The sequence below is a fragment of the Mandrillus leucophaeus genome, unplaced genomic scaffold (genome assembly GCF_000951045.1).
Source record: "Mandrillus leucophaeus isolate KB7577 unplaced genomic scaffold, Mleu.le_1.0 Scaffold777, whole genome shotgun sequence".
In the NCBI taxonomy this organism is placed as follows: domain Eukaryota; kingdom Metazoa; phylum Chordata; class Mammalia; order Primates; family Cercopithecidae; genus Mandrillus; species Mandrillus leucophaeus.
Window position 1 is genome coordinate 2,176,109 of NW_012108441.1, and position 25,724 is coordinate 2,201,832.

Genomic DNA, 25,724 nt, shown 5'->3' on the forward strand with positions numbered 1-25,724 from the left:
CACACCATTCTCCTGCCTCAGCCTCCCGAATAGCTGGGACTACAGGCGTCCGCCACCACGCCTGGCTCATTTTTTCTATTCTTTAGTAGAGACGGGGTTTCACCGTGTTATCCAGGATGGTCTCGATCTTCTGACGTTCTTCTGACGTCGTTATCCGCCCGCCTCGGCCTCCCAAAGTGCTGGGATTACAGGCGTGAGCCACCGCGCCTGGCCTAAACATAATTTTAAATAAAGAAACAGATTCAGAAGATTTTCTGTTACTTGAATTTAGTTTCTAGCTCCTGATGACTTCAGTAAAAGGATTTCAATTCTTGGACCTAGTAGGTAAGCACATCATGCTCCCTCATTGTTGAGAATTCAATGAAATGTGAAAATAGGCACTGTTCAGGCAAGCTTGAAATAGCGGTAGGGTAGGTAGGCAGTAGCTGGAGTGAGAGGACATCATTAACGACAGTACTACATGGCAGGTCTAGGAAGAAGGCAAGGGAGCCCCAATATTTCAGGTATCAGCCAACATTGGATTTACTCAGCATGCAACCAGAGGAGCTATACCCCCGAAAAACTGCCTCCTCCGGGACCTACAATCCTTTGTATATTTTAAAAATGTAATTTATGTATGGTTTCAAAGAGGTGAGGGGAGAAATTTTCCCTGATGGTAAAGAGGGTTGGATAAAAATACTTACCCTTATTAGCCAATATGTAAAAAATGCCCAGAAAGGAACAAATGTAGCATTTGTAGACTGTTTTCATGTAAATCACTGTCTGTTTAGGTGCTGGGTCTGTTTCTTTCTTTAAAAAGTACTGATTGATTTGCATTTCCCTGATTACTAGTGATGCTGAGCATTTTTTCATATGTTTGTTGGCCATTTGTATATCTTCTTTTGAGAATTGTTTATTCATGTTCCTAGCCCACTTTTTGATGAGATTGTTTTTTCTTCTTGCTGATTTGTTTGGGTTCCTTGTAGATTCTGGATATTAGTTATTTGTCAGATGTATAGGTTGTGAAGATTTTCTCCCACTCTGTGGGTTGTCTGTTTACTCTGCTGACTGTTCTTTTTGCTGTGCAAAAGCTCTTCAGTTTAATTAAGTCGCACCTATTTATCTTTGTTTTTGTTGCATTTGCTTTTGGGTATTTGGTCATGAAATCTTTGCCTAAGCCAATGTCTCAAAGGATTATTCCAATGTTATCTTCTAGAATCATTATAGTTTCAGGTCTTAGATTTAAGTCCTTGATCCATCTTGAGTTGGTTTTTGTATAAAATGAGAGATGAGGATCCAGTTTCATTCTCCTACATGTGGCTTGCCAATTATCCCAGCACCGTTTGTTGAATAGGGTGTCCTTTCCCCACTTTGTTTTTGTTTGCTTTGTCGAACCACAGTGCGATACCACCTTACCCCCTGTAAGGATGGCTATTATCAAAAAACCAAAAAATAGTAGATGTTGATGTGGATGCAGTGAAAAGGGAACACTTCTACACCGCTGGTGGGAATGTAAACTAGTTAAACCACTGTGGAAAACGGTGTGGAGATTCCTTAAAGAACTAAAAGTAGAACTACCGTTTGATCCAGCAATCCCACTACTGGATATCTACCCAGAGAAAAAGAAGTCATTATATGAAAAATATACTTGCACACGCATGTTTATAGTGTTTATAGCAGCACAATTTGCAATTGCAAAAATGTGGAACCAGCCCAAACTCCCATCAATCAATGAGTGGATAAAGAAACTGTGGTATATATGTGTGTGTGTGTGTGTGTGTGTGTGTATAAATATATATATACACACACAATGGAATACCACTCAGCCATAAAAAGGAATGAACTAATGGCATTCGCAGCAACCTGGATGGGATTGGAAACCATTATTGTAAGTGAAGTAACTCAGGAATGGAAAACCAAACATCGTATGTTCTCACTTGTAAGTGAGAGCTAAGCTATGAGAATGCAAAGGCATAAGAGTGATACAGTGGACTTTGGGGACTTCAGGGGAAAGGGTGGGAAGGGGGTGAGGGATAAAAGACTACACACTGGGTTCAGTGTATACTGCTCGGGTGATGGGTGCACCCAAATTTCACAAATCACCACTAAAGAACCTACTTGTCTAACCATATACCACCTGCTCCCCCCAAACCTATAGAAATATTTTTTTAAAAAAAGTACTGATTTAATAAGTTCCATTTATTTCAGCTAATATCAGTGGATTGTTACAATTCCAAAGATGAGCTAAAACCTCTGTACATGAGGAACTTAGGGTCTATTTGAGGCTAAGACTTGTTTGTAAACAGACAAGTTCAGCCCAATAGATGGAGTTTTTTGTATGAGATCTCAGAGGAGGGAGGGTGTTTATCTTTTTAGGGAACGTCTCATAATTGCTCGCTGAGTTATTCCAGCTTGGAACAGCATGTGTATAAATAGAGAGTCTTGCAACAGTGTGGTCTGTCTGTTGGGGACCATAACCTAAATGGCCATGATACAGCATCAGCCTCCCAGCTAGCAGCCAGGCTTTGGGAACTTGTTAGAGAAGGAATAAATAGCCACAAAGCTCAAGTGCTTTGTTCTGCAAGGCAGGTTAAGAGCATGCCCATTGTAACCTGTTGCCACATTCAAGCCACAACACTCAGGAGTGTGTGTCTTGCTGGTTCTTGCTAATCTGCTTGAATTTCAACTCTTAATGCTTTTCAGTTGATCTCTACGGAGATCCTTGGCCGCACCCCTAAGAAAGTGCCTAAGAAAGAAGTGAGGAAAAGGAGGCTGTTCATCTCTTAGCTTACGGTTGGACACAGCTTCTGAATTAGTGGAAGGTAGAAGCTCTCCGAAATTCCTGAGCCACGGGACAGAAGGCATTTAGCATTGCATTTTACAGTGTTTTGAAGTTGACACAGTTGTTTCACATAAAATATCTATTTGACCGTCACAACTACTCTGTGAGGTCAGGAATGTTATTTTTCTTTCCAGATAAGAAAACTGAAGGCCTGATAATGAGATAACCAAGGATCCATAGCAGAAACTCAAGCCCTCATTGTCACATTCCTAGATATTTGTACTGAATGACCCCATTTCTTAGTATGTTAGCCGCTAGAGAAGACAGAGGGGAAATAGCACCTATATTACGATCCAGAGACACTCAGTTGTGAGGGAACTAGGACGGGATTTCTCACTCATTGGCTTCTGGACACAGTTTTGCACCACAGTTGCACAGGTGAGGACAATTGAAAGGTTGCTGGTGTGATAGAAAATGGCTTGAAAAATATCAGTCCATCAACACCATCCCGAGTGGTGGTGCACATACCCACCCAATTCATTCTTCTAACCAATAAGAATCTGCAAAACACAACTTGTCTTTCAGGTATCTTAGATTGTGAGGCCCCAGCATATGTGAGATGTGCTTCTTGCCTCCAAAACAATTACTTTCTTTAAGAATTTTTTGTTTGTTGTTTACACAAGGTCTCCCTCTGTTGCCTAGGCTGGAGTACAGTGCCATGACCACATCTCACTGTAGCTTTGCACTCCTAGGCTTAAGAAATCCTCCCTCAACCTCTTGAGTAACTGGGACTACAGGTGTGTTACACCCTGTACCTGGCTAATTTTTTTCCAGAGATGGGGTCTTGCTTTGTTGATCAGGCTAGTTTCAAACTCCTGACTTCCAGTGATTCTGTTGCATCAGCCTCCCAAAGTACTGAGATTACAGGTGCGAGCCACCGTACCTGATCAAGAGAATTATTTTCTACTGGAGAGAGGGACAAACGTTTAATAAAATTGCTGCAAGTTGTGGACATGAAGAAAGAAACTATTAAAGCCATGAATCATCTTTTAAGTCCTTACATATAGTAATTTAACTCATGATCATGGGTATTGATATTTTTCAGATGAAGAACGCCTTTTTTTGTTTTTCGTCAATTGCTTTTGTTTAGGCCCATCCAATTTTCCATGCATGTAATGAAATAGTTTTCTCGACATTCTTGGGGAAGCGTTCCAAGCAGCTGGAGTCCTGGACATCACAGGGGATGTTTGCTGCCTGCGAATAACAAAAGTCATGGTGTCCTCATTCTTGGCTCTGTTGCTGTTGTGTATGTTGATGGGACATGTGTGGAGTCGTTGTGCATGGTAATTGTAGCTTGCATGTATGTGACAGCCATTTCCATGAGCTCAGTGTGCCTGACATGCTTGCTTCACTGCCTATTGTTTGGGTTTTGGTTATGTGTGTGTGTGTTTACACTTTATAATTCTTTCCGGCATCTCTGCAAAATATAAAAGTTAGGCAGTGAGGAAATCTTTCAAAAAAAGAATTTTGAAAATTCTCAAGGCTGCACATGAGAACAAGATGGTAAAGATGTGAAGTTTTGGGGTTCTTTAATCCCCGAAGCTTTAAAACCTCTCCTCAGGGGAGTCTGAGAAACAATACCCCATCAAAAGGCTGGAAAAGAATCCAGCAACTAATCAAGGCTCTTAATTCACATTCTGTTTACCCTTTTGTTTTGAATTATAACTTTTTTATTTCATAAGGTTTTTTCTTTACTTTTCAAGTTATCTTCAGGTTATTAATACTTCAGAAAATATTTTCTTAGTGAGCTCAAAAATACATAATTTTGTGTTTCACATTACCCTGATTCTCATAAAGATAAGGCAGATATGTTGTTACCACTTAAAAAGTCACATAATGGGCCAGGCGTGGTGGCTCTCACCTGTAATCCCGGCACTTTGGAAGGCCAACGCGGGCAGATCACGTGAGGTCAGGAGTTTGAGACCAGCTTGGCCAACATGGCAAAACCCCGTCTCTACTAAAAATACAAAAATTAGCCAGGTGTGGGGGTGCGCACCTGTAGTCCCAGCTACTAAGGAGGCTGAGGCAAAAGAATTCCTGAAACTTGGGAGGTGGAGGTTGCAGTGAGCCGAGATTGTGCCACTGTACTCCAGCCTGGTGACAAAGAACCTTTTGAGTTCTTTGAAGGGTTCATTCAAGGAAAGTTGATTAACTCTTGTTTAAATCTCTAACAGGGCATTATTGCAAGAGACAGTCCATCTAGACTTACACAAATATCCCAGTCCTTGTCTTTAAATGCCTACACCGTTGGAAGTAACAACACTCTTCTGAAATGTAAACTCCTTGTTATACCGTGTATACCAGAAAGAAAGTTGGCCCAAACCTGTAAACCTAAAATATGGGAGAGAGATTTTTAACAGAATACACAGCTTACATTGACATGTATAACCCCATCAACTGGACAGGTCCTGAGTGTTGTTATAATAAATCCGGTATGCCAAGGAGGTTTGCGTTTCAGGGTCATTAGTTGGCTTTCCAACTGATAGGACTCCCGCAGAATGCAAATTGCAAGATCCTTTACAATCATAAGGAATAGTGATAATAGAATCATTCCCACAATTGGAAGTATACAAATGTTTCCTGAGAACTGTGCGCCAACAGTTTCTGATGCAGTGCTGAGATTTCCGTCTTTTCTTCTTCATGGCCAGATACTTACTTTTGTCTCTGCCAACTCCTGTTTTATCCCTTGCTTGATGGTCATTTCTCCCCAGTGGACAGAGTTCTGCTCACCGTAGAGGCGTAATTGTGCCTAAAACAAGGAGCAGAGAACGATGTAGCTGTAAGGAGATGCTATGGCAACCAGACATCGGAGGTTACCTATTCCTGCCCAACAGTCCTGCCATTCGAATGACCCGCATAAGGGCAGAATTATAAACCACACCACAGCATTGGTACCTGCCCCCTGGAGTTGAAACCAATCCTGTTGATGCCATCAATGCCAAGTTCATGCAGAAATTACTGACTCCTTTCAGATAGAATTAGAAGAAAATGGGAGGCCAGTTGTTGTGAACATGTTTTGACAACTGTGGTTCTTTTAAATTTCATCTGTGGCAAGAAGGGACAGAGACGTCACCTAGGGTGGTGTCCACCATTAAAAACAGTCATTGTTTGAAGGTGGGCACTTTGTTCCCCATTTTCTTTTCCATGTTTTGGGCTATTAAAGCTATTTTGGGCCAGGCATGGTAGCTCATGCCTGTATTCCCAGTGCTTTGGGAGGCTGAGGTGGGAGAATTGCTTGAGTCCAGGAGTTCGAGGCTGCAGTGAGCTCCAGTGGCACCACTGCACTCCAGTTGGGTGACAAGAGTGAGACTGTGTCCTCAAAACAGAAAAGTCATTTGGAACTAGAACTTTGCCTTTAAAATCTAAAATCTGTGTCCCATATATCCTTGATGGATAATGCCATCATATCTTTTGTTTAATCATTTATTTTTTAAATTTTGAATTTTTATTTATTGTATTTATTTACGTTTTGAGACAGGGTCTCACTCTGTCATCCAGGCTGGAGTGCAGTGGTGCAATCATGGCTCACTGCAGCCTCAAACTCCCTGGCTCAAGGATCCCTCCACCTCAGCCTTTCAAGTAGCTGGTACTACAGACATGTACCACCACACTTGGCTAATTTTTTAACAGTTTGTGGAGACAAGTTCTCACTATATTGCCTAGGCTTGAGTTTTTATTTTTTGAAAATACAGATAGGGTCTCGCTATGTTGCCCAGGCTGGTCTTGAACTTCTGGCCGCAAGAGATCCTCCCATCTGGGCTTCCCAAAGTGCTGGGATTACAGGTGTGAGCCACTGTGCCAGGCCAGCCCATCATATCTTTGAGAAGAAATGCATTGTCTCTCTCTTCTCGCTCTCTCCTGTTTTCTCTTTTCTTTCCCCCTGTCTTCCCTCTCCCTTTCTTTCTATTTTGACATTTGGCTGTACCATTTTGAAAGCAGTACAGCCAAACCTAGTGGTCATCATTCCAGAAATGGCCTACATCTGGGAAGTATTCTCTTTTTTCCCATTGGGCCAGAATTTAAAAGAAAGTGGAGAACATCTTTTGGTTGTTTTTGTTGTTTCCACATTTTTGTATCCGGAGTTATGAGCTAACGTCCTCACAGCTGCAAAGAAATTAAAAAAAAAAAATCTGGATAGAATATATTTTCTGGTTAAGTATCACAATCACCAGAAAAACAAATATAGACTAGTTGGCCGTCTGTATTTTCATTTTTTTATTATCCAGGAGCTACAGATTTTTGCAATGTTTTAAACCTGTTTTTAGTAGGGCAATATTTGCATACTCTAGTTCAATTTATTACTCCACAATTTTGAAAAAGAGATAGAGGTTGCTTTTTTACATAACCTCATGAAATTAGGGCTAGAATTTAATTTCCATGTATTTGTCAGTGTGTATATTATGCATGCGTGTCTAGTTCAGGGTTTGTCAACCATGGCACTGTGGACGTTTTGGAGCAGATTCTTTGTTGACTGGAGGGGCTGTCTGGTGCATTTTAATGGTTCCACAGCATCCCTGGCCTCTCCCTACTCAATGCCAGTACCATCCCTCCCACCTTCAGTCATAACAAAACTGATGTCTCCAAACAGCAATATGTGAATCTTTGTATCGGGATATCCATATCTATTCCGTTCATCTCTGTCTCTGGGTCTCTATCTCTGTGTCTGTCTCTATCTCTGTATATGTTTTGCTTCCACTCTATGGCAAACATCCTGGCAGTCATGACATGTCTTAGCTTCTTGTTCTCAGGAAACGCTAAGGGTCTGTGCTATGTCAGGCTCCTTGCTAAGCACTGGTGTTGCCAAGATGACCAAGGCACACGCCTTCATTCCCAAAGGACCGTGTCAGGGAACTGGGGTGCACAGACACAAAGGAGGCATCAGGTGGCACTAGCTCAGAGATGGGAGGCCACAAGATGGGGTTTACGGGGTGATCCAGAGCACACTGTGAATCCAGACTGCTGGTGCCCTACCCTGGTTCTGTCCCTTCCTATGCTTATATCTCTGCTGTAAGTAATTCTGGAATCAAAACCGATGCTGTGAACTCTCTTGCTTACGGGGAGACATGGGCATCCCCATTCACAGTCAGAGGAGGAGGTTTGGGCCCTGAGATCACCACAAAAGGACAGGGTTAGCCTGACAAGTTTTCATCTTCTGAATAAATGAGACCTTGTAGCGTTCTGTTAAGTTTCTCTCTCCTAAATAAAAGCCTCATTTTCCTTGTGTCTTTAGCAACCCTGATTGTGAAGATGTGTCGTGGCATGTGAGCATGATCGTATAAGTAGATGGATGGTTTTTACCTCTGAGCAGACTCGTGCAAACTTAGTTATGCTGCATCTTCTTTAAATTCACATTATCATTATTTCTGTTGGTGAACTGGTCCTAAGGTCTCCTGTTTTGGGGACTTGTTTGCACGTAAACTTCTTTTCCTTTCTGAAGACTGTTGTCTCTACCCTCTCTCTCAGACCATCGACTGCCCTTTCCTCCATTTCCATGGTGGTGCTGCTTCATTGAGTTTTCTGGGATGCCATGCATTTTACTCAGAACAGAGCCTCTTACTCGGCTTACAGATGCGCTGGCTGTCATCAAGATGAGTTAGGCCTAGAGGGAGTGCCTGGTGCTGACGATCTTGGGATTCAAAAATAGTGTGGTGCATGCCTGTAGCCCCAGCTGCTTGAGAGGCTGAGGAGGGACGATCACAGCCCAGGAGTTCTATTCTAGCCTGGGCAACACGGTGAGACTCCATTGCTACAAAAGATAAAATAAAATGAATAGTGTGTAACCCTGGATCCCCAGTGCTCTACAGTCTGGTCTGAGAGACCCCTCCACCTCAAAAAAAAAGAGATTTAAAAACTTCACTTTTAATTTAAGAGACTCTTTCCAGTTTGTTTTGAAGTATCTAGTTCAATCGGTAGAGCATGATACGCAGATCTCTTGGATGTGCTTTTGTTACTTAAAGATTTCCTATTCTGGGTGGCCATAGTGGGCCCAGTGCTTTGGGAGGCTGAGATGGGAGGATCACTTGAGGTTAGGAGTTTGAGACCAGCCTGGGCGTCAAAGTGAGACCCCATCTCTACCAAAAAAAAAATTAGCCAGGCGTGGTGGTGCATACTTCTCATCCTTGCTACTTGAGAGTCTGAGGCAGAAGAATTGCTTGAGCCCAGGATGTTGAGCTACAGTGAGCTATGATTGAGCCACTGCACTCCAGCCTAGGTGACAGAGAGACCCTGTCTCTGAAAAAAGAAAGATTTCCCATTTCCATATGATGCATCGGATAAGATTAAGTAGATTTTTATAGAAATTTGAAATCCTGGATAAATATTGTGTAAGGAAAAAAAACTCATTTAATTCCAAGTCATCTATTCTATTGGGAAAACATACCTGACTTTTCAGACATGCTTCTAATTCTGCAATGAACACATTTTTCTTGGAATGAGTTTTATTTTTTTGCAAAGCAAAGTTTTTTCTTGGGGTTATTGCTCTTTTCTCTTGCATCACATTTAATTAATCATGTTTTCTCAAGTGGTCCCTCATTAAAACACACTGTCTTTTGAAGTTTATATTAAAATAACCCAGAATCATGATGAATGGGTTGGAATGTAAGTCAGGGCATAATGGACTACGAGGTGCTCTATTTTAGTTTGATGAATTATTCTGCACTCTTTAATGAATAACATAAATTAGCATAATGAAAAAGCATGTATCACAAGAAAACAATGTGACAAAAATCTGACACTTAGTAAAGTCAATTAGAAGGGGAAAACGCGTAGTTTTAGTCATCTGTTTCCCCTTCTTGGGTGTTCCCTACTGCAAATGAAGCGCAACTAAGTCCCGCATCTCCCAGTTTACATGTGTATAGCAAGATGGAGGTTTTGCTTTACCATTGAAACAACAACTTCTAGGATTCCAGGCATATTCCAAAATGTGTTGCTAAAATATTCAGTAGGGAAGCACATGGAAATAGTAGTTTTTGTCTCTGGGGCACGGTACGTTTTTTCAATTAGATTTTTTTTCATGGTTATAGTGATAATAGCAATAGTTCCCAGCTCATGTTATCCGGAAGCATATCCTCTCCAGCTACTCTTAATGCATGTGAGTAATTAGCTTGATAACTTAACATTAATCCTTAACCTCTGCTGGTCAACATGCCAGATTCCAGGCAGTAATGCGCCTTGTGGGAATGACTTATTATGCATAACATATTGCACCTGTCAAGCCTTGCAGCTGCCAAGCATCTATTTTGAAAAATAATAGGGTGATTTGAGAGTGCCTTTAAAGTCAGCTTTGTGCTTTTGCCACACGGTCATCCCCAGCAAGAAATTACGTGTTTCTACAGTTGTTCTGTATGAAAATGGCCAGAGACTGAGATGAGGCCAAGAAAGCAGAGGCCAGAGAGGTCTAGACCGCCCTGAACGTTGTTACCTTGAGTCTCGGTCTTGCAGAAAAAGAAAACAGCACATGCAAAGATCAACTTATTGCTTTACAAAGAGGGTTGTTCTTTTTCAATGACAAGAATCCTATAAGAGACCTGTAAGAACTGAGTAATGGTCTCAGTCATTTATTTGGGACACTTGGAAGGGAGAGAAGAAAGACAATTGGAGTGTATTTCGTGAAGTCACATAAAGCAAGGGAAGAGTAAGCATCTCAGGCTTTCGTGGGGATCAGCCATATTTGGACGACTTGTAAAACAGCTCACTGCTCTCCAGCGCCAGGAGTTTTGATTCTATGAGTGTGAGGTGTATCACCAGAATTTGCATGTTTCAAAAGCTTCCAGGTGAGGCTGATGTCACTGGTTCCAGTACCACACTTTGAAGGCCACTGCTTCAGTTAGTCATGCTGTTGGGCTTCTCTCTGGTACCTTTCTTTGCTTGATAAGAGGTGCCAAGTTCTAGCTTTGGAACTGTCCATTCTCCATCCACCAGCTTGGACATTCTTCTGGGCAGTCCTTTTTGATTCAGGTTATGTACAATTGATTAAGTGTGAGCTTACTAAGTAGAAGTCAGTGGTGGTGTCCTCAGCAGAAACATCACTGTAGGCTGACTTAGAATCGGTAGACTCATTTGTCAAATGAGAGAGCTGGAGTCACTGTATGGCTGCCATCTCTTTTGAAACACGAGTTTTGATTCCAACTTGTTGACGGATGAAGAAGCCATTGTCAATTCCTCTGAACATATGTGTTCAGGGAGACAGAGTGGGTCTCCTGGGAAAGAATGGGTCATTAGTAATCGAGGTCCGGGTATGGAACAAAGATCAGGAACATGAAGCTGAAGGTCTCACCAGAGGGTGCAACATTTTAAGAGTAGATTGGTCACACCTGGGGAGAATTGTGTGCTTGGCCAAATCACCTCAATATGACTGTGTGGTTCTCCATGTTTATTCAGGCAATCCATTTTCACCAAAACTGGACTACTTGATTCTAAACAGTTTACATTATGGATTACAAATACCTTCTTATGATGCACCCACATGCTGTCAGATTGAAGTACTTTATGAAAGGAAAAACCATTGTCAGTGAGATGGACAGATGGATTGTTACAAAACACTATGTTCTGACATTTGCTGGGAGGTAGCAAGGAGGCCAAAGTGAAGAAATTAACATTGATAGTGAGTTGAAGCAAATTGAAAAAATAATACGTGAACATATTAAGACAGAGATTATTAACTGAGGTGCAGGTTGAAATGTGGCTGAAACAATGTAGTATTTGTCCCATGGCTTTAATTTATTTTAGTCACTTTTCTGGATTGAATAATGCACCTCTAACTCCATATGTTGGTGTCCTAACCCCCAGTACCTCAGAAAGTGGCAAAGTGGCCTTATTTGGAAATAACGTCGTTGGAGATGTGATTAGTTAAGATGAGTCATTCTGTAGGAGGGTGGGCCCCTAATCCAATATGACTGGTGTCCTTACAGAAAGGGGAAATTTTAACACAGACATGCAGAGATGTGAGGACACGGATGTGAAGGTTGGAATGCTGTCACAAGCCAAGGAACTGTCAGAAGCTCAAAGAAAGTCACGGAGTCAATCTTCCCCTATGACCTTTCTGAGAGAGCATGGTCTTGCGATACTTTGGTCTCATACTTCCAGCCTCCAGAACCGAGAGACAATAAATTTCTGCTGTTTCAGCCCGCCCTGGGTTGTGGTACTTTGTCATGGCAGCCGTAGGAAACAGAGTCATATATTTCAATTTGAATTTGGAATTATACTAAGAATAGCACTTGACAGTATTGCATTTTCATGTTCTCCCAAGTGGGGTTTTGATATGTGAATCTAATTTAGTGTAACCGTGCATTAAACAACTGTATAGATTCTATACTTTACATGGATATTATGCCTTTGCAAAGACTTGAAACAACCATACAATGTAGAAATTAATTAGGCTGCTCTTATTTATAAGCAACTGGAAACCATTTTCTTTATTGATGTACCAAAACTTACTGAGGGATTTTAGAATTCTGACTTCTCCATGGCAAATTGCATGTTTAATTGGGATTAATCAACCTCTAGGTGGGACCCCAGATCTCTCTGAGACCTTCTTCTACATTATCGAAAGTCACTCCTTGTGTGCGAAGTGGTCATATCACTGAACTTGGCATCTTGCCAGCTAGACTACAGCCTTGACCTTGGATGGTCACAGGTGGTTTTCATAGACATCTCTGTGATTATCTTGTAAAGGCATTATTCATCTCATTTGAGAAAAGAAGACATTAATTTTTCTGAGAGCTTACCACCCATGATGGATGAGTAGTAGCCTGGCATGTGAAATAAAGCCTTTTACTTTAAGTAAGGTGTGCTTACTATTAAAATATTCTTTTTGTTTGAATCAGTAGTAGTTCATACATTTTTAGCCTTCCTGAGCCCCAATTGACTCATCTACAAAGGGAGACTGTTGAACTTGAATTGCTATTAACTTGCAATTCTCAGGATGTAGAATTTTCCTCTGACTCTTGTGTTGCCACTGTTGCCAATGACTTTCACATGTTATTCAATGCGTAACAATGACTAACCTGATGATTTGGCACAGTCTTAAGCTTGGTAATTTTGAGGTTTAGAGCTATCATTGGACACTTAGATTCCTCTTCAGTATGGTAATTTTGAGGTTTATTGGACACTTAGATTTCTCCTCCAACCCCATTCTTTACTTTTCCTTTATCCTCAGCCATTAGTGGAAATTCGAAGTTCCTCACTATATGCTCATTTCCATGATGTGGTTTGTGTCATCGTCTTGGTCCTGCCCTTGAGTATTATGGAATTCAGTAGTATGTGTGTGATCTTCCTTCTTCACACTCAGGCAGCATGGTCCCTGCATTGTGTTTTTCTCTTCTGGTTTTGATGTTTTCCTTTGGCATGGTAAATGTTTTGGAGAGAGTTACTAGACGAATTAGTTAATTAGAGAATAAAATATTAGCAGGCAGAAAATCTGAAAGTTGATCACTTGCAACTCCTCACCCCTTTTCCCTTGAACGGCTTTGAGAGATTTCGCTAGGAATTCAGGATGGAAAAGTCAGCATGACGGGGTAACATGTTACAGGGACAGTGTAACCTCTTTCCCTTGGAAAGTTCCCTGTATTATGAGACAATGACATGTCATTAATGAGTTACATTTGTCTTGTTTGCACCAAGAAGATGGATTGGATGGCCCTCAAAGATCTTCTCTTGAGTTGTAATGATATGGTATCATCTGAGTCAGAATGCTACAGTTTACAAACATTTTGAGTGGGTATTTGGAATCACGTGTTGGTCCTTTTTCTTATCCTGGTTGTGTTTAGAGAACAGGCTTGGTCACATTCAAATAGATCTTACACTTTGACAGAGACCGGAATGCCCGTTGATGAAAATACTTTGCACGGAAGGACTGCTGGTGAGGTAGAAGTTCTCAGAGAGCTCTGGAGTCCTATGTGGCTCATGTGATTAACTGTACAGTCAGAATTTCAAAAACCCTCAATAAATTTATAAGATAACACGGCTGGGCGCGGTGGCTCACGCTTGTAATCCCAGCACTTTGGGAGGCTGAGGTGGGCGCATCATAAGGTCAGGAGATCGAGACCATCCTGGCTAACACGGTGAAACCCCGTCTCTACTAAAAAAATACAAAAAAATTAACCGGGCGTGATGGCGGGCTCGTGTAGTCCCAGCTACTCCGGAGGCTGAGGCAAGAGAATGGCGTGAACCCGAGAGGTGGAGCTTGCAGTGAGCTGAGATCGCGCCGCTGCACTCCAGCCTGGGCGACAGAGCGGGACTCCATCTCAGAAAAAGAAAAAAAAAATAATAAGGTAACACAAATAATGGCTTTCAATCATTTGTGCATAAGAGCAGCTATTGCACACTACCTTTCCCAAGGTGGACAAGATTGAATCCTGATGTAGCTAAGAAATGTCGCAAGTCATGGTTTTAGCAACTGTCTATGCAACTTTAATTTCTGCTAAAATTTTTCTTGATGAATTTTTAGTTATATTTGTTTATAAAACATCCTATATTAAGAACACAACACCCACAACAGTTAAGGAAATAAAAGACCTAAGAAGACTTCAAAGCACTTCTAGTTATTACATATCACCTAAGGTACACTATAGCCAGTTAAAAATTCGCATCATGTCATACTCCTTTCAGATAACCATGCTGAAGAATGTCCCTGGAGGTGAAGGTTGCAGTGAGCTGTGATCTCACCACTGCACTCCAGCCTGGGTGACAGAGTGAGACCCTGTCTCAAGAAAGAAAAGAAAAGAAAAGAAAACAATGTAATTCAGAGTCATGTAAAGTTATTTAATATTGTTTTCTCTCTGTGTTGGTCTTTCTTAATTTTCTTCTTTGATGATTTTCATTATTCACAAGAACTTTGAAATGACATTGACATTTGTTTTCTTAAAGACATTTCTTTTTTTATGGTTGAAGAGTACTCCACTGTGTATATGTACTGCTTTTTCTTTTTCTTTTTTTTTTTTTTAATTATACTTTAAGTTCTGGGATACATGTGCAGAACGTTCAGGTTTGTTATATAGGTATACATATGCCACGGCAGCTTGCTGCACCCATCAACCCATCAGCTATATTAGGTATTTCTCCTAATGCTATCCCTCCCCTCGCCCCCCACCCCCTGACAGACTCCGGTGTGTGATGTTCCCTTCCCTGTGTCCGTGTATTCTCATTGTTCAACTCCCACTTATGACTAAGAACTTGCGGTGTTTGGTTTTCTGTTCCTATGTTAGTTTGCTGAGAATGAATGTTTCCAGCTTCATCCATGTCCCTGCAGAGGACATGAGCTCATCCTTTTTTATGGCTACATAGTATTCCATGGTGTATATGTGCCACATTTTCTTTATCCAGTCTATCACTGATGGGCATTTGGGTTGTTTCCAAGTCTTTGCTATTGTGAATAGTGCCACAATAAACATACGTGTGAATGTGTCTTTATAGTAGAATGATTTATAATCCTTTGGGTATATACCCAGTTATGGGATTGCTGGGTCAAATGGTATTTCTTGTTCTAGATCCTTGAGGAATTGCCACATTGTCTTCCACAATGGTTGAACTAATTTACACTCCCACCAACAGTATAAAAGCATTCCTATTTCTCCACATCCTCTCCAGCATCTGTTGTTTCATGACTTTTTAATGATCACCATTCTAACTGAGATGGTATCTCATTGTGGTTTAGATTTGTGTTTCTCTAATGACCAGTGATGATGAACTTTTTTTCTTGTTTGTTGGCCGCATAAATGTCTTCTTTTGAGAAGTGTCTGTTCATATCCTTCACCCACTTTTTGATGGGGTTTTTTGGTTTTTTTCTAGTAAATTTGTTTAAGTTTCTTGTAGATTCTGGATATTAGCCCTTTGTCAGATGGATAGATTGCAAAATTTTTCTCCCAGTCTGTAGGTTGCCTGTTCACTCTGATGATAGTTTCTTAGACATTTCTACTGTTCCTTTCAACTATCTGGCACTCAGCTTCCCACTAAAGTTTTTTGTTTTTGTTTTTGTTTTTGTTTTTGTTTTGAGGCATAGTCTCACTCTGCCACCCAGGCTGCAATGCAGTGGTGTGATCTCAGCTCACTGCGACCTCCACCCCCTGGATTCAAGCAATTCTCCTGCCTCAGTCTCCCGAGTAGCTGGGATTACAGGCATGTACTGGCACGCCCAGCTTATTTTTGTATTTTTAGTTGAGATGGGGTCTCACCATGTTGGCCAGGCTGGTCTCGAAATCCTGACCTTGTGGTCCGCCTGCCTCAGCCTCCCAAAGTGTTGGGATTACAGGCGTGAGCCACCATGCCTGGCCAGTTGTTTTTAAAAGTACAGATGGAAAATAACTGCTGGTTACATTGAAACAACAATATGTTCTTCTTGGATGAATATACTTGAAGAACACAATTCTATTGGTTTCAGGAAAAGTATATCAACCTGAAATGAAGTTATAATGCACCCTAAGGGTTTCAGGACCTGCCTCCCCTCCCCACCCCGGCAGACACCTACATCTGAAGATACTCAAGTTATTGAAGTAAAATGGTGTGATATTTGTATATAACCTGCAAATATCCTCCTATATATTTAGGATCATCTGTACATTACTTACAATACCTAATACTATGTACATGCTATGTAAATAGCTGTTACACTGTATTGTTTAGGGAATGATGAGAAGAAGAAAAGTCTGGCATTTGCTGTTCTATACATTTTCTTTAGATAACTCTACATCCTATAAAAAGATAATTCGTATTTTTATTTATTAAATAACATGTAAATAAATATAACATATAAATAACATTTGATCCCAAATGCAAGTCTTTGTTCAGTTTTGGGTGTTACCATGCCAAATCTCTTGGACATTTACATCATAGGAAACAAAATAATGAGCCTACTTCCTAAGAGCTCCATCCAGAGAAGATGAAACATTTTGTCAGCTCAGTCTATTTATATCATTCTTTCTAGCTCCTCAGGACCTAATAACTAAAGCTTAAGTTCCTTTATATGACCTCCTACTCCATTCATTTATTTCTTCAATCAGTACCATTTGCGAAGACCATTTACTCTGTGGCAGGCACGCTGCTGTGTGCCAGAGAGCCAATAGCAAACATGTGCTAGGGATAGACACTACCACCAAAGGTTTTCCAGGCTGGGGGGCAGATGATCGTTAAATTAAAACAACACACATAATTTACACTTGTCCACTGTGTGATAGAGTTCCTGGGAGGAGAAGTGCAGGATGTTATAAGAGCAAGCAAGAGAGAGAGAGCTGCGGTAGTCAGGGCGTGGGGGTCAGGGAAGGCTTCCTGGTTGAAGTGGCATTTACTATGAAGAAAGGACAGTATGGGAAGGCTGGGTGTCTGGAGGCAGGTGTATTTCTTTCTGTATGATCAAATATTTGTTTCCTGTAGAATTCTATTAAATGTGAAATATTTGTAGAATACAGAGAGACTTTTTTCTTGGTTAATGAAAAGACTGCTGAGGATATTCCATAACATTTGAAAGAAATCTTACTTATGAACAAACAAATATATAAAGAAAGCCCTCCTACTGAACCTTTTAAATAGACTTTTTATTTTTATTTTTATTTTTTATTTTTTATTTTTTTTTTGGAGACGGAGTCTCGCTCTGTCGCCCAGGCTGGAGTGCAGTGGCCGATCTCAGCTCACTGCAAGCTCCGCCTCCCGGGTTCACGCCATTCTCCTGCCTCAGCCTCCCGGGTAGCTGGGACTACAGGCGCCCGCCACCTCGCCCGGCTAGTTTTTTTGTATTTTTTTTTTTTTTTAGTAGAGACGGGGTTTCATTGTGTTAGCCAGGATGGTCTCGATCTCCTGACCTCGTGATCCGCCCGTCTCGGCCTCCCAAAGTGCTGGGATTACAGGCTTGAGCCACCGCGCCCGGCCGACTTTTTATTTTTTACAGCAGTTTTAGGTTTATAGCAATTGAGCAGAAGGTACAGAGAATATCCACATACTCTCTACCTCCACCATGCACAGCCTCTCCCATTACCAACATCCCCCACCGGAGTGGGACATTTGTGAACAACGGATGAACCTACATTGACACATCATCATCATCAGGGTCCATAGTTTACATACGCTTCACTCTTGATATTGTATGGTCTATGGGTTTGGACAAATATATAATGACTTGTATCCATAGTTTCATCTATTGCTTTAAAATAACTTACACCAAGCGTGGACACAAAATTGTCCATTCAGGGTCAGAGCTAATTATTTGTAGTGTCAAAGCATTGATTGGTAAAGTTAAGGTCTATGGTGGGTTTCCTGACTGATTTCTATTTCAAATGTTCAGTTCCATTGTTAGACACTAGTTTGGTGTGTATTTTGGAAACTTTAGACTGACTAGTTCTTTAGTTGTTCCATGCCGACACCTGGCTATGTTGAAGGAAATGAGTGAGATCTGTTCCTGTTTTCTCTTTTCATATGGTTGTATCCAGAGAACTAGCTTTCATTTATCTTTATTCTTCCCATGTGTGTTGTCTTTGCATGAATGATGTGTTTTCTTTACTTGAAGCTTTTGAAGAATTACCTTTCTTTAAGGAAAAATCAAAAGGCTAGAAATGAAAAGACTTTGAAAATGTCATTGAAATAATGGCAGGGTGCACTTGATTGAACTTATATAAACTCTTTGAAAGTCGAATTGACTAACATTCATGTTTGATCTAGTTAAACCAATAAAATACAGGATGTAATCTTTATATAATTACAAAAGTCCCACTGTCTAATCCTACCTGGAGGTTACCATGATGGTTCTAGAGGCAAATGTGTTTCTAGCCTAAGGTACTTTGACTCTTTATCTTTGTTGGCTTTAAGCCAGTACAAGACTTTATTGCAAATATTGTATTTTATTTTTGTTGTCAAATGGTTTAACTGGTGAAGGCTATTGTAATCTGATGAAGGACTTCCCCTGGGGCAGGGTATTGAAATATACTGGATTATTGTATTTTTTCATTGCTCTTCTGCTCAAAGAGTACTATATGTAAGCAACATAGGTGGATCGTGATGGGGTAACACCTGGGCCAAACAAAGTGGCCAGCATTAATTGGGTTTTTTTTTTTTGGCATCCCTGATGCTAGTGGGCAGGGTTCTTAGAAGTTGTTAGTAGAGATAAATAGCTTAGCACATGATGACTGATACAGGTAAAAGCACAGAACAGCTGCAAAACCTTAGAATGGGGGCAATTATTTTAAGAAAAACAGAAAACCCAAAATCCAAAAAGGAACTAGGGATGCATTTTGAGGGCAAATATATATGTGAATGCATGCATGTGTGCATCTGTGTGTGTGTATGCATATAAAATTTCCTTGTGGAAAAACCTCACAAATAAATGCAAAAGATGAGTGAGGGACTTGAGAATTTTTGCAATAGACAAATGATCATTGAACCTAAGTGGTACTAATAGTTGCTAAAATTGATTTTAAAAATGGTGAGCAATCCACAATTAGATATGGTAAAAGAGACAGACTATCCGTGGTAAAGGAAAATAAATGCCCAGTCAGGAAATTAAAGTAAAAATACCAATACCATTGCCCACTCATCCTGTTGGCAAATGTTGAAAAATTGCTTCCACCCAAGGAAAAAAACAGAATGGAAAGGCATCCTTTTACTGCAAGTTTTATTTGTATTTTAGTATTGCTAAAATACTGTATCTTAGTATTTTCAATGCTAAATACTTTTGAGTCTCACTATAATAAGACTGAATCAGTTAGTCTAGGGTATTATCCATTGTGAGCTGGGAGCTATTAAGTCTAGGATTACTCCCAAACTGCTAAAGACAATACTAATGGCAAATGACAACAAAATCACATCAATGATAACAAAGGATTTTTTAAAAATCCTGAGCCAAACATTTTGATAAATACTTTACGAGGATTATCGTTTTAATCATCCCAAGCAGCCTATGACATGCTGTCCTCACTAATTTTAAAAAATCATTCTAATCATAATAATTGTTTATGCATGCTTGCCATTGCCCCAAATATTTCTTTGCAATGACAGAGTTTTTCATTTTGTGATTAGTAGAAAATTTTGCTTGAAATGAAAATGCCTTGATCAACGCAATGCATTGATATTAATTCCCAATTCAAAATAGGCTCTGTGGCTATTGGCTTTGTTCTCATTTTGATGGGTGTGTATAAGCCAATGGTATCAGGAACATTGAATTCCAGGAAAGAAGGAGAGCTGGTGTGGAGCAGGGCAGGAGGGTTTTCACTTGGGAAGGGAAGGTTGGACAACTGAAGACAATCTCTGCTGCATCCTTTGTGCTTTTGTTGTTGAAGTTTGGCCATTCAACATAACACAGTAGAAGGGAACAAAAGATAGCTAATCAAGGTGTGTATTAGTCTGTTCTCATGCTGCTAATAACGACATACCTGAGACTGGGTAATTTACAAAGAAAAGGAGATTTAATGGACTCACAGTTCCACATGGCTGAGGAGGCCTCACAATCATGGTGGAAGACAAAGGAGGAGCAAAGGCACATCTTAAATGGTGGCAGGCAAGAGAGGGTGTGCGGGGGCAACTGCCCTTTATAAAACCATCAGATCTTGTGAGACTTACTATCATGAGAATAACATGGGAAAAACCCGCCCCCATGATGCAATTACCTCTCATAGGGTCCCTCTCACATCATGCAGGAATTGTGGGAGCTACAGTTCAAGATGAGATTTGGGTGGGGACACAGCCAAACCATATCAAGGTGTGTCCTGCACAGGGCTTCTCAGGACTCTAATTCTTTATTTTTGTTTTAATTAACTCTCTGATATTTGTTAAATTAAAAAATTTATTTTCAGAGATAAAATCTTCTGTAATGAAAATCCTGCAGTCTACTGTCTGTCGATGTACCTGATCTCCCCTCCTATTCTCTGCTTCACCCCATCCATCTGAACTGCTGCTACCTCAACATACGGTATTTAGGACTGTTGGACCAATCTTCATCTCTCCTTTCAAGGTTATAAATCTGGAAGTTCCTTCAAAATCGAGTGTGCATCTTGCTCCTTTCTTCACCTGTGGCTTTACCTGTTGTGTTGTTTACCACTGAGGTTAATCACTGGCTTTGTCACTCTGCATATTTTACTTGGTTTCCCTGACTACAGGTTTCTTAACAGTAAAATGAATAAATGAAGCTTATGTCATTTTGTGGGATGATTACATGGGGTGAGTATTAAAACATCAAGGCACATTTCTGCCACATAGATTTGGCCACTATAATAATAATAATAGTCAAAGATGTATTGCCACATTAGTCATATTTTGTCAACCTGTTGACAACAGTTGCTGTGCCTACTTTTGGAACCCCAGTCACCCTTGCATGGCCTCAGAAATGTACCTTCTCTATGAGGACCAAGACCTGCCCTCCCTTGCTAACGTGATACAGACAGGTAAAGAGGAAACATGGAGTCCTGTCCCCAGGGAAAAATCTAGTTGAGCAACGAAGACACAGACAAAGTAAAGTATATCATTCAGCAGGAGAGGGTGTGATAAAACTCCAAAGAGGAATCCAGCAAGTGCAGAAATAGCTGAAGGTCCCCTAATCTCATCCAGAGATAAGGTCCTGCCCATCTGCCTAGGAAAAGAAACATCTGGAAGGGAAGGACGTCTCACCCGTGCCCATGTTGAGGTTTCTAGACCAAGGAACAGGACCCTGCTGACCTGACTCAAGAAGACTCAAAGCCTTCAAACCAAGATGGTGCTAAAAAAGACCTTCGGGAACTGGTTTTGATCTAGTCTCCAAGGTCTGAGGCTGTCCAGTTCAACCCTGAATCTCTTTAGAAGGTGCCTCATTGCTTCCCATCACTGGGTGGGGAGGAGTTTGGAACACTCAGGTTGAGTCCAGGATGTGCTCAGACAGGTATGGTCCTTGGAAGTCCTGGCAGGAGCCAACTCTGCACAGGTGAAGCAGGGGAAGCTTTAACCATGAAACCCCGCTAGCATATAGCCCTAATATTTACTTCTTCTCAACCTTAACTCCCAATAATTCCTTCACATACCTAGGATTTTAGCCGATCGCATATGAACCTACACACCGCGCAACATGCTGAGGCTGGCCGTCATGTAGGAAGTTCTTCAAAGCTGCCCTGTCCCAGCCCCCAGCTTCTGCATGCTCAATGCCCGGCCCCTGCTTTTTGCAGTTGTCACTCTGTTTATGACCATCCCCTAGTCAGCCTGGCCCTCTAAACTTTTAGCTTATAACCAAGCCAATGGCTCCCTTTATAAAACATCAGTTTTATAAAAGGGTATGTTATGCCCTCTTAAACGCTTTCTCCTAACACCTCATTTTCCAGTAACTCAACCACGCCCATCATTTGTCCAGCATTGGCCTCTGCCCAATCTAATTATTTATCTGATGTAATCCCTGCCAAAAATCATACCGAACTTCACCCTAGGCTGTTCATATGCGTCTCCAGCTTCAGACCTTGCTCTCTCCATGGGGGGCATAGATGTGTGGGGAGAGATGAGGGCCCAGGTATGGACGTATGGAATTCAGTAGGTGGTATGTAGGTTCATAGGAGATTGGCTAAAATCCTAAGAATGTGTAGGAATTATTGGGAGTTAAGGCTGGCTAAAATCCTAAGAATGTGTAGGAATTATTGGGAGTTAAGGCTGGCTAAAATCCTAAGCATGTGTAGGAATTATTGGGAGTTAAGGCTGAGAAGAAGTAAAAAGTAGGGCTGTATGCTAGAGAGGTTTCATAGTTAAAGCATTCATATGGGACTGAGATCTTTTAAGCAATAATCTTCACATTGAAGAAGATTGCCAATCCTATACAGCTGAGGTTTATTTACTGGTTTGTGGGGGATTCTATAATTAAGCTATTACTGGGAAGGGACATATTCAGATATATTATTGGCAGTGGATGGGCAAAATGTGGTATATCCATATAGCTGAAACTGACAGTCAAAAAAGATGAAGTACCAATATATGCTATAATGTACATGAAGCAAGATTGCTGTAGCATTTAGCATCAAGAAGCCAGACACATACTGTATGATTCCACTTATATAAAATATCCAGAATAGTCAAATAGATAAAGACAGAAGTAGATTTAGTGTTTGCCAGGGTTTGACAAGTAGTGGGGAAGACAGAATGGGAGTGACTACAAATAGGTCCAGGTTTGTTTTTGGGCTGATGAAAATGTTCTACAGTTAAATAGTGATGATGGTTGTATAGCTTTCTGAATATACTCAAATTGTACAGTGTAAATGAGTGAATTTTGTGAATTGTATCTCAATAAACTTGCTATAAAAGTATTTTCTAAAAGATATCTTTTGGTTCAATTTTCTTTTCTCATAACTGCAAACATGTATCATCTTGCTCTATCCATACTGGTATCCTTCATATTAAAAGTTTAGACGTTCAAACATAGGAAATGGGTGATTTTGTCTCATCTCCACCTTGAACTTCAGAGAATTAGAGGTCATGACGTCTTAGCTATTGGGTGATGGTTTCTGCTAGCTTTGCCACCTATTCCAGCCTAGCATAACCTGACTTAAAAGATCCCAACCAGAGAAAAAAACATGACCAAAAAAAACATGATCAGGATAATAAATCATAGTCCAATTTTTTTTTTTTTTGAGATGGAGTTTTCCTCTTGTTGCCCAGGCTGGAGTGCAATGGTGCAATTTCAGCTCACTGCAACCTCCTCCTCCTAGGTTCAAATGATTCGCCTGCCTTAGCCTCCCCAGTAGCTGGGATTACAGGCATGCGCCACCACACCCGGCTAATTTTATATTTTTTAGTAGAGACAGGGTTTCACCATGTTGGTCAGGCTGGTCTCGAACTCCTGACCTGAGGTGATCCATCCGTCTTGGCCTCCCAAAGTGCTGGGATTACAGGCATGAGCCACCACACTGCCCCAAATATTTGTTATATATTTAGTGTATCTATTGTTTCATTTAGCTATCCCAGTGGCCTGATGCATGAGATATTGCTGTTAGGCTTGCTTTACTGATGGATAAACTGAGGCATGGGGATGTTAAGTCTCTTGTCTGTGATCATATGTTTGGTGAAGGAGTAAGAGAAGGCTTTTCACATGGGATCTGATGTGGTTTGGATTTGTGTGCCTGCCCAAATCTTATGTCGAATTGGAAGGATGGGCCTAGTGAGAGGTAATTGGACTATAGGGGTGGATTTCCTCCTTGCTGTTCTCATGATGGTGAGTGAGTTCTCACAAGATCTGATGGCCTAAAAGTGTGTGGCACTTCCCTTTTTGCTCTCTCTCTCTCCTGCTCTGCCATGGTAAGATGTGCTTGCTTCCCCTTTGCCTTCCGCCATGAGTGTACGTTTCCTGAGCCTTCCCAGCCATACTTCCTGTTAAGCCTGCAGAACTGTGAGTCAATGAAACCTTTTTTCTTCATAAATTACTCAGTTTCAGGTACTTCTTTATAGAAGTGTAAGAACAGACCAATACAAGATCTTTCTCCCAATCCCAAACTCTTATTCCTGTAAATTGGTTGAGGTCAAAAGCAGCCACAATGCTTAAGTTGTAAATTTCTCAAAACCGCTGACTATTGGTGGAACGTCTAGTGTTCATTTACCTGCTTCACTGCTCAACACACCATCAAAGTTGCCTCAGACCCTTTTTCATTTCAGACAGCTTGGAATCTTTAGTATTTTATATGTCTTTGTTTACATCATGAAATCAACAACAAAATGAAACTTACAAACACATTTTCTGTCATTGGAAGGGAAGGACATCAGGTTTTGCATTTGTTAAAATGCAAATATTCAAAAATTATATGCATAAATTATAATTTTAAATTAGAAATCTGTGTATGTGTAGCTTTCTATTAGAAGAGTATATAATGAATATTTTTCCTTTTTCTTTTTGCAGAACAATGGTTCCCTGGTTTGGTGCCAGAATCACAAGCAATGTTCTAAGGTACGTTTACTATACCTGTATGAATGATGCAAAAAACTTTGAATTTTGGAATAATTATAGTTTCACAGTAAGTTGCAAAGACAGCACAGAGTAATCATGTATGCCCCGTTTCCACCAATGGTTACACTTTAAGTAACTGAAAACAATATCAAAAGCACAAAATCGATATGCATGCAACATATGTATATGATTTTGTGACATTTATCATGTGTAAGATTCGATTTGCATAGCTAGCACTGCCATCAAGATACAGGTATCGATGGTTCTGTATACTACTGTATTTTATTTGTTGTTTGTAATTTTCTGTTAAAAAACACTAAGAAGAAAATGCCCTCTGGTTAGACCAGAGAAGATTTAATGTGTTCTATTTATACTTATGTTATTTTGCATGTATTTTGGTTTCTTTGTAGGAATTGCTGGTTAAATAATTTGATTTTTTCATTAAACAGTCTCTTTTCCATTTTTGAGTATTCTTTGCCTCACACTAAAGTACTATGAACTTTATTATGTTACTCATTTTATGTTTGATATAATACAGTTCTTACCTCAATCCCAATACACCAAAACCTTTGTTTTCTAAATATATATATATGATGGTACTCCAGCTCCAGTCTGAAGTAGGTTTTGTAATCAGGTTATGTAAATGAGTGAAGTTTACAAAGTTTGCTAAAAACATTGGAGCAAAACTTTGAGATCATAATAGTGTTTCATACAGTGTATTTCATGGATATTACTTTTAGTCCTAAAATAGAAATACACCTTTATTTTATAAACAACAAGTAATCTAAGGAATATATAATAATCTTGAAATAGCATATTTATGAAAAGGATTAATTTGTGAAAGGTCTTTCAAATACATACAATAAATGATTATAAAATAATATTCCTAAACCAAAAACTTTGTTCTAAGGATGCATTTCCACAATCATGCTCACTGAATACACGAGTGTTATTTTAAAATAGAACAGAGGCCTGGCGCGGTGGCTCAAGCCTGTAATCCCAGCACTTTGGGAGGCCGAGACGGGCGGATCACGAGATCAGGAGATC

At 40.4% G+C, this 25,724-nt stretch overlaps 1 protein-coding gene across 1 annotated transcript in view; it reads left to right on the plus strand.

The window, feature by feature from the left end:
- The window catches only part of KAL1 (Kallmann syndrome 1 sequence), a 71,665-nt gene that overhangs the window by 8,490 nt on the left and 37,451 nt on the right, over positions 1-25,724 (plus strand). The window contains exon 3 of the mRNA XM_011966846.1: positions 24,630-24,677. Coding sequence (XP_011822236.1) covers positions 24,630-24,677 — 48 coding nt within the window. The remainder of the gene's footprint in view (positions 1-24,629; positions 24,678-25,724) is intronic.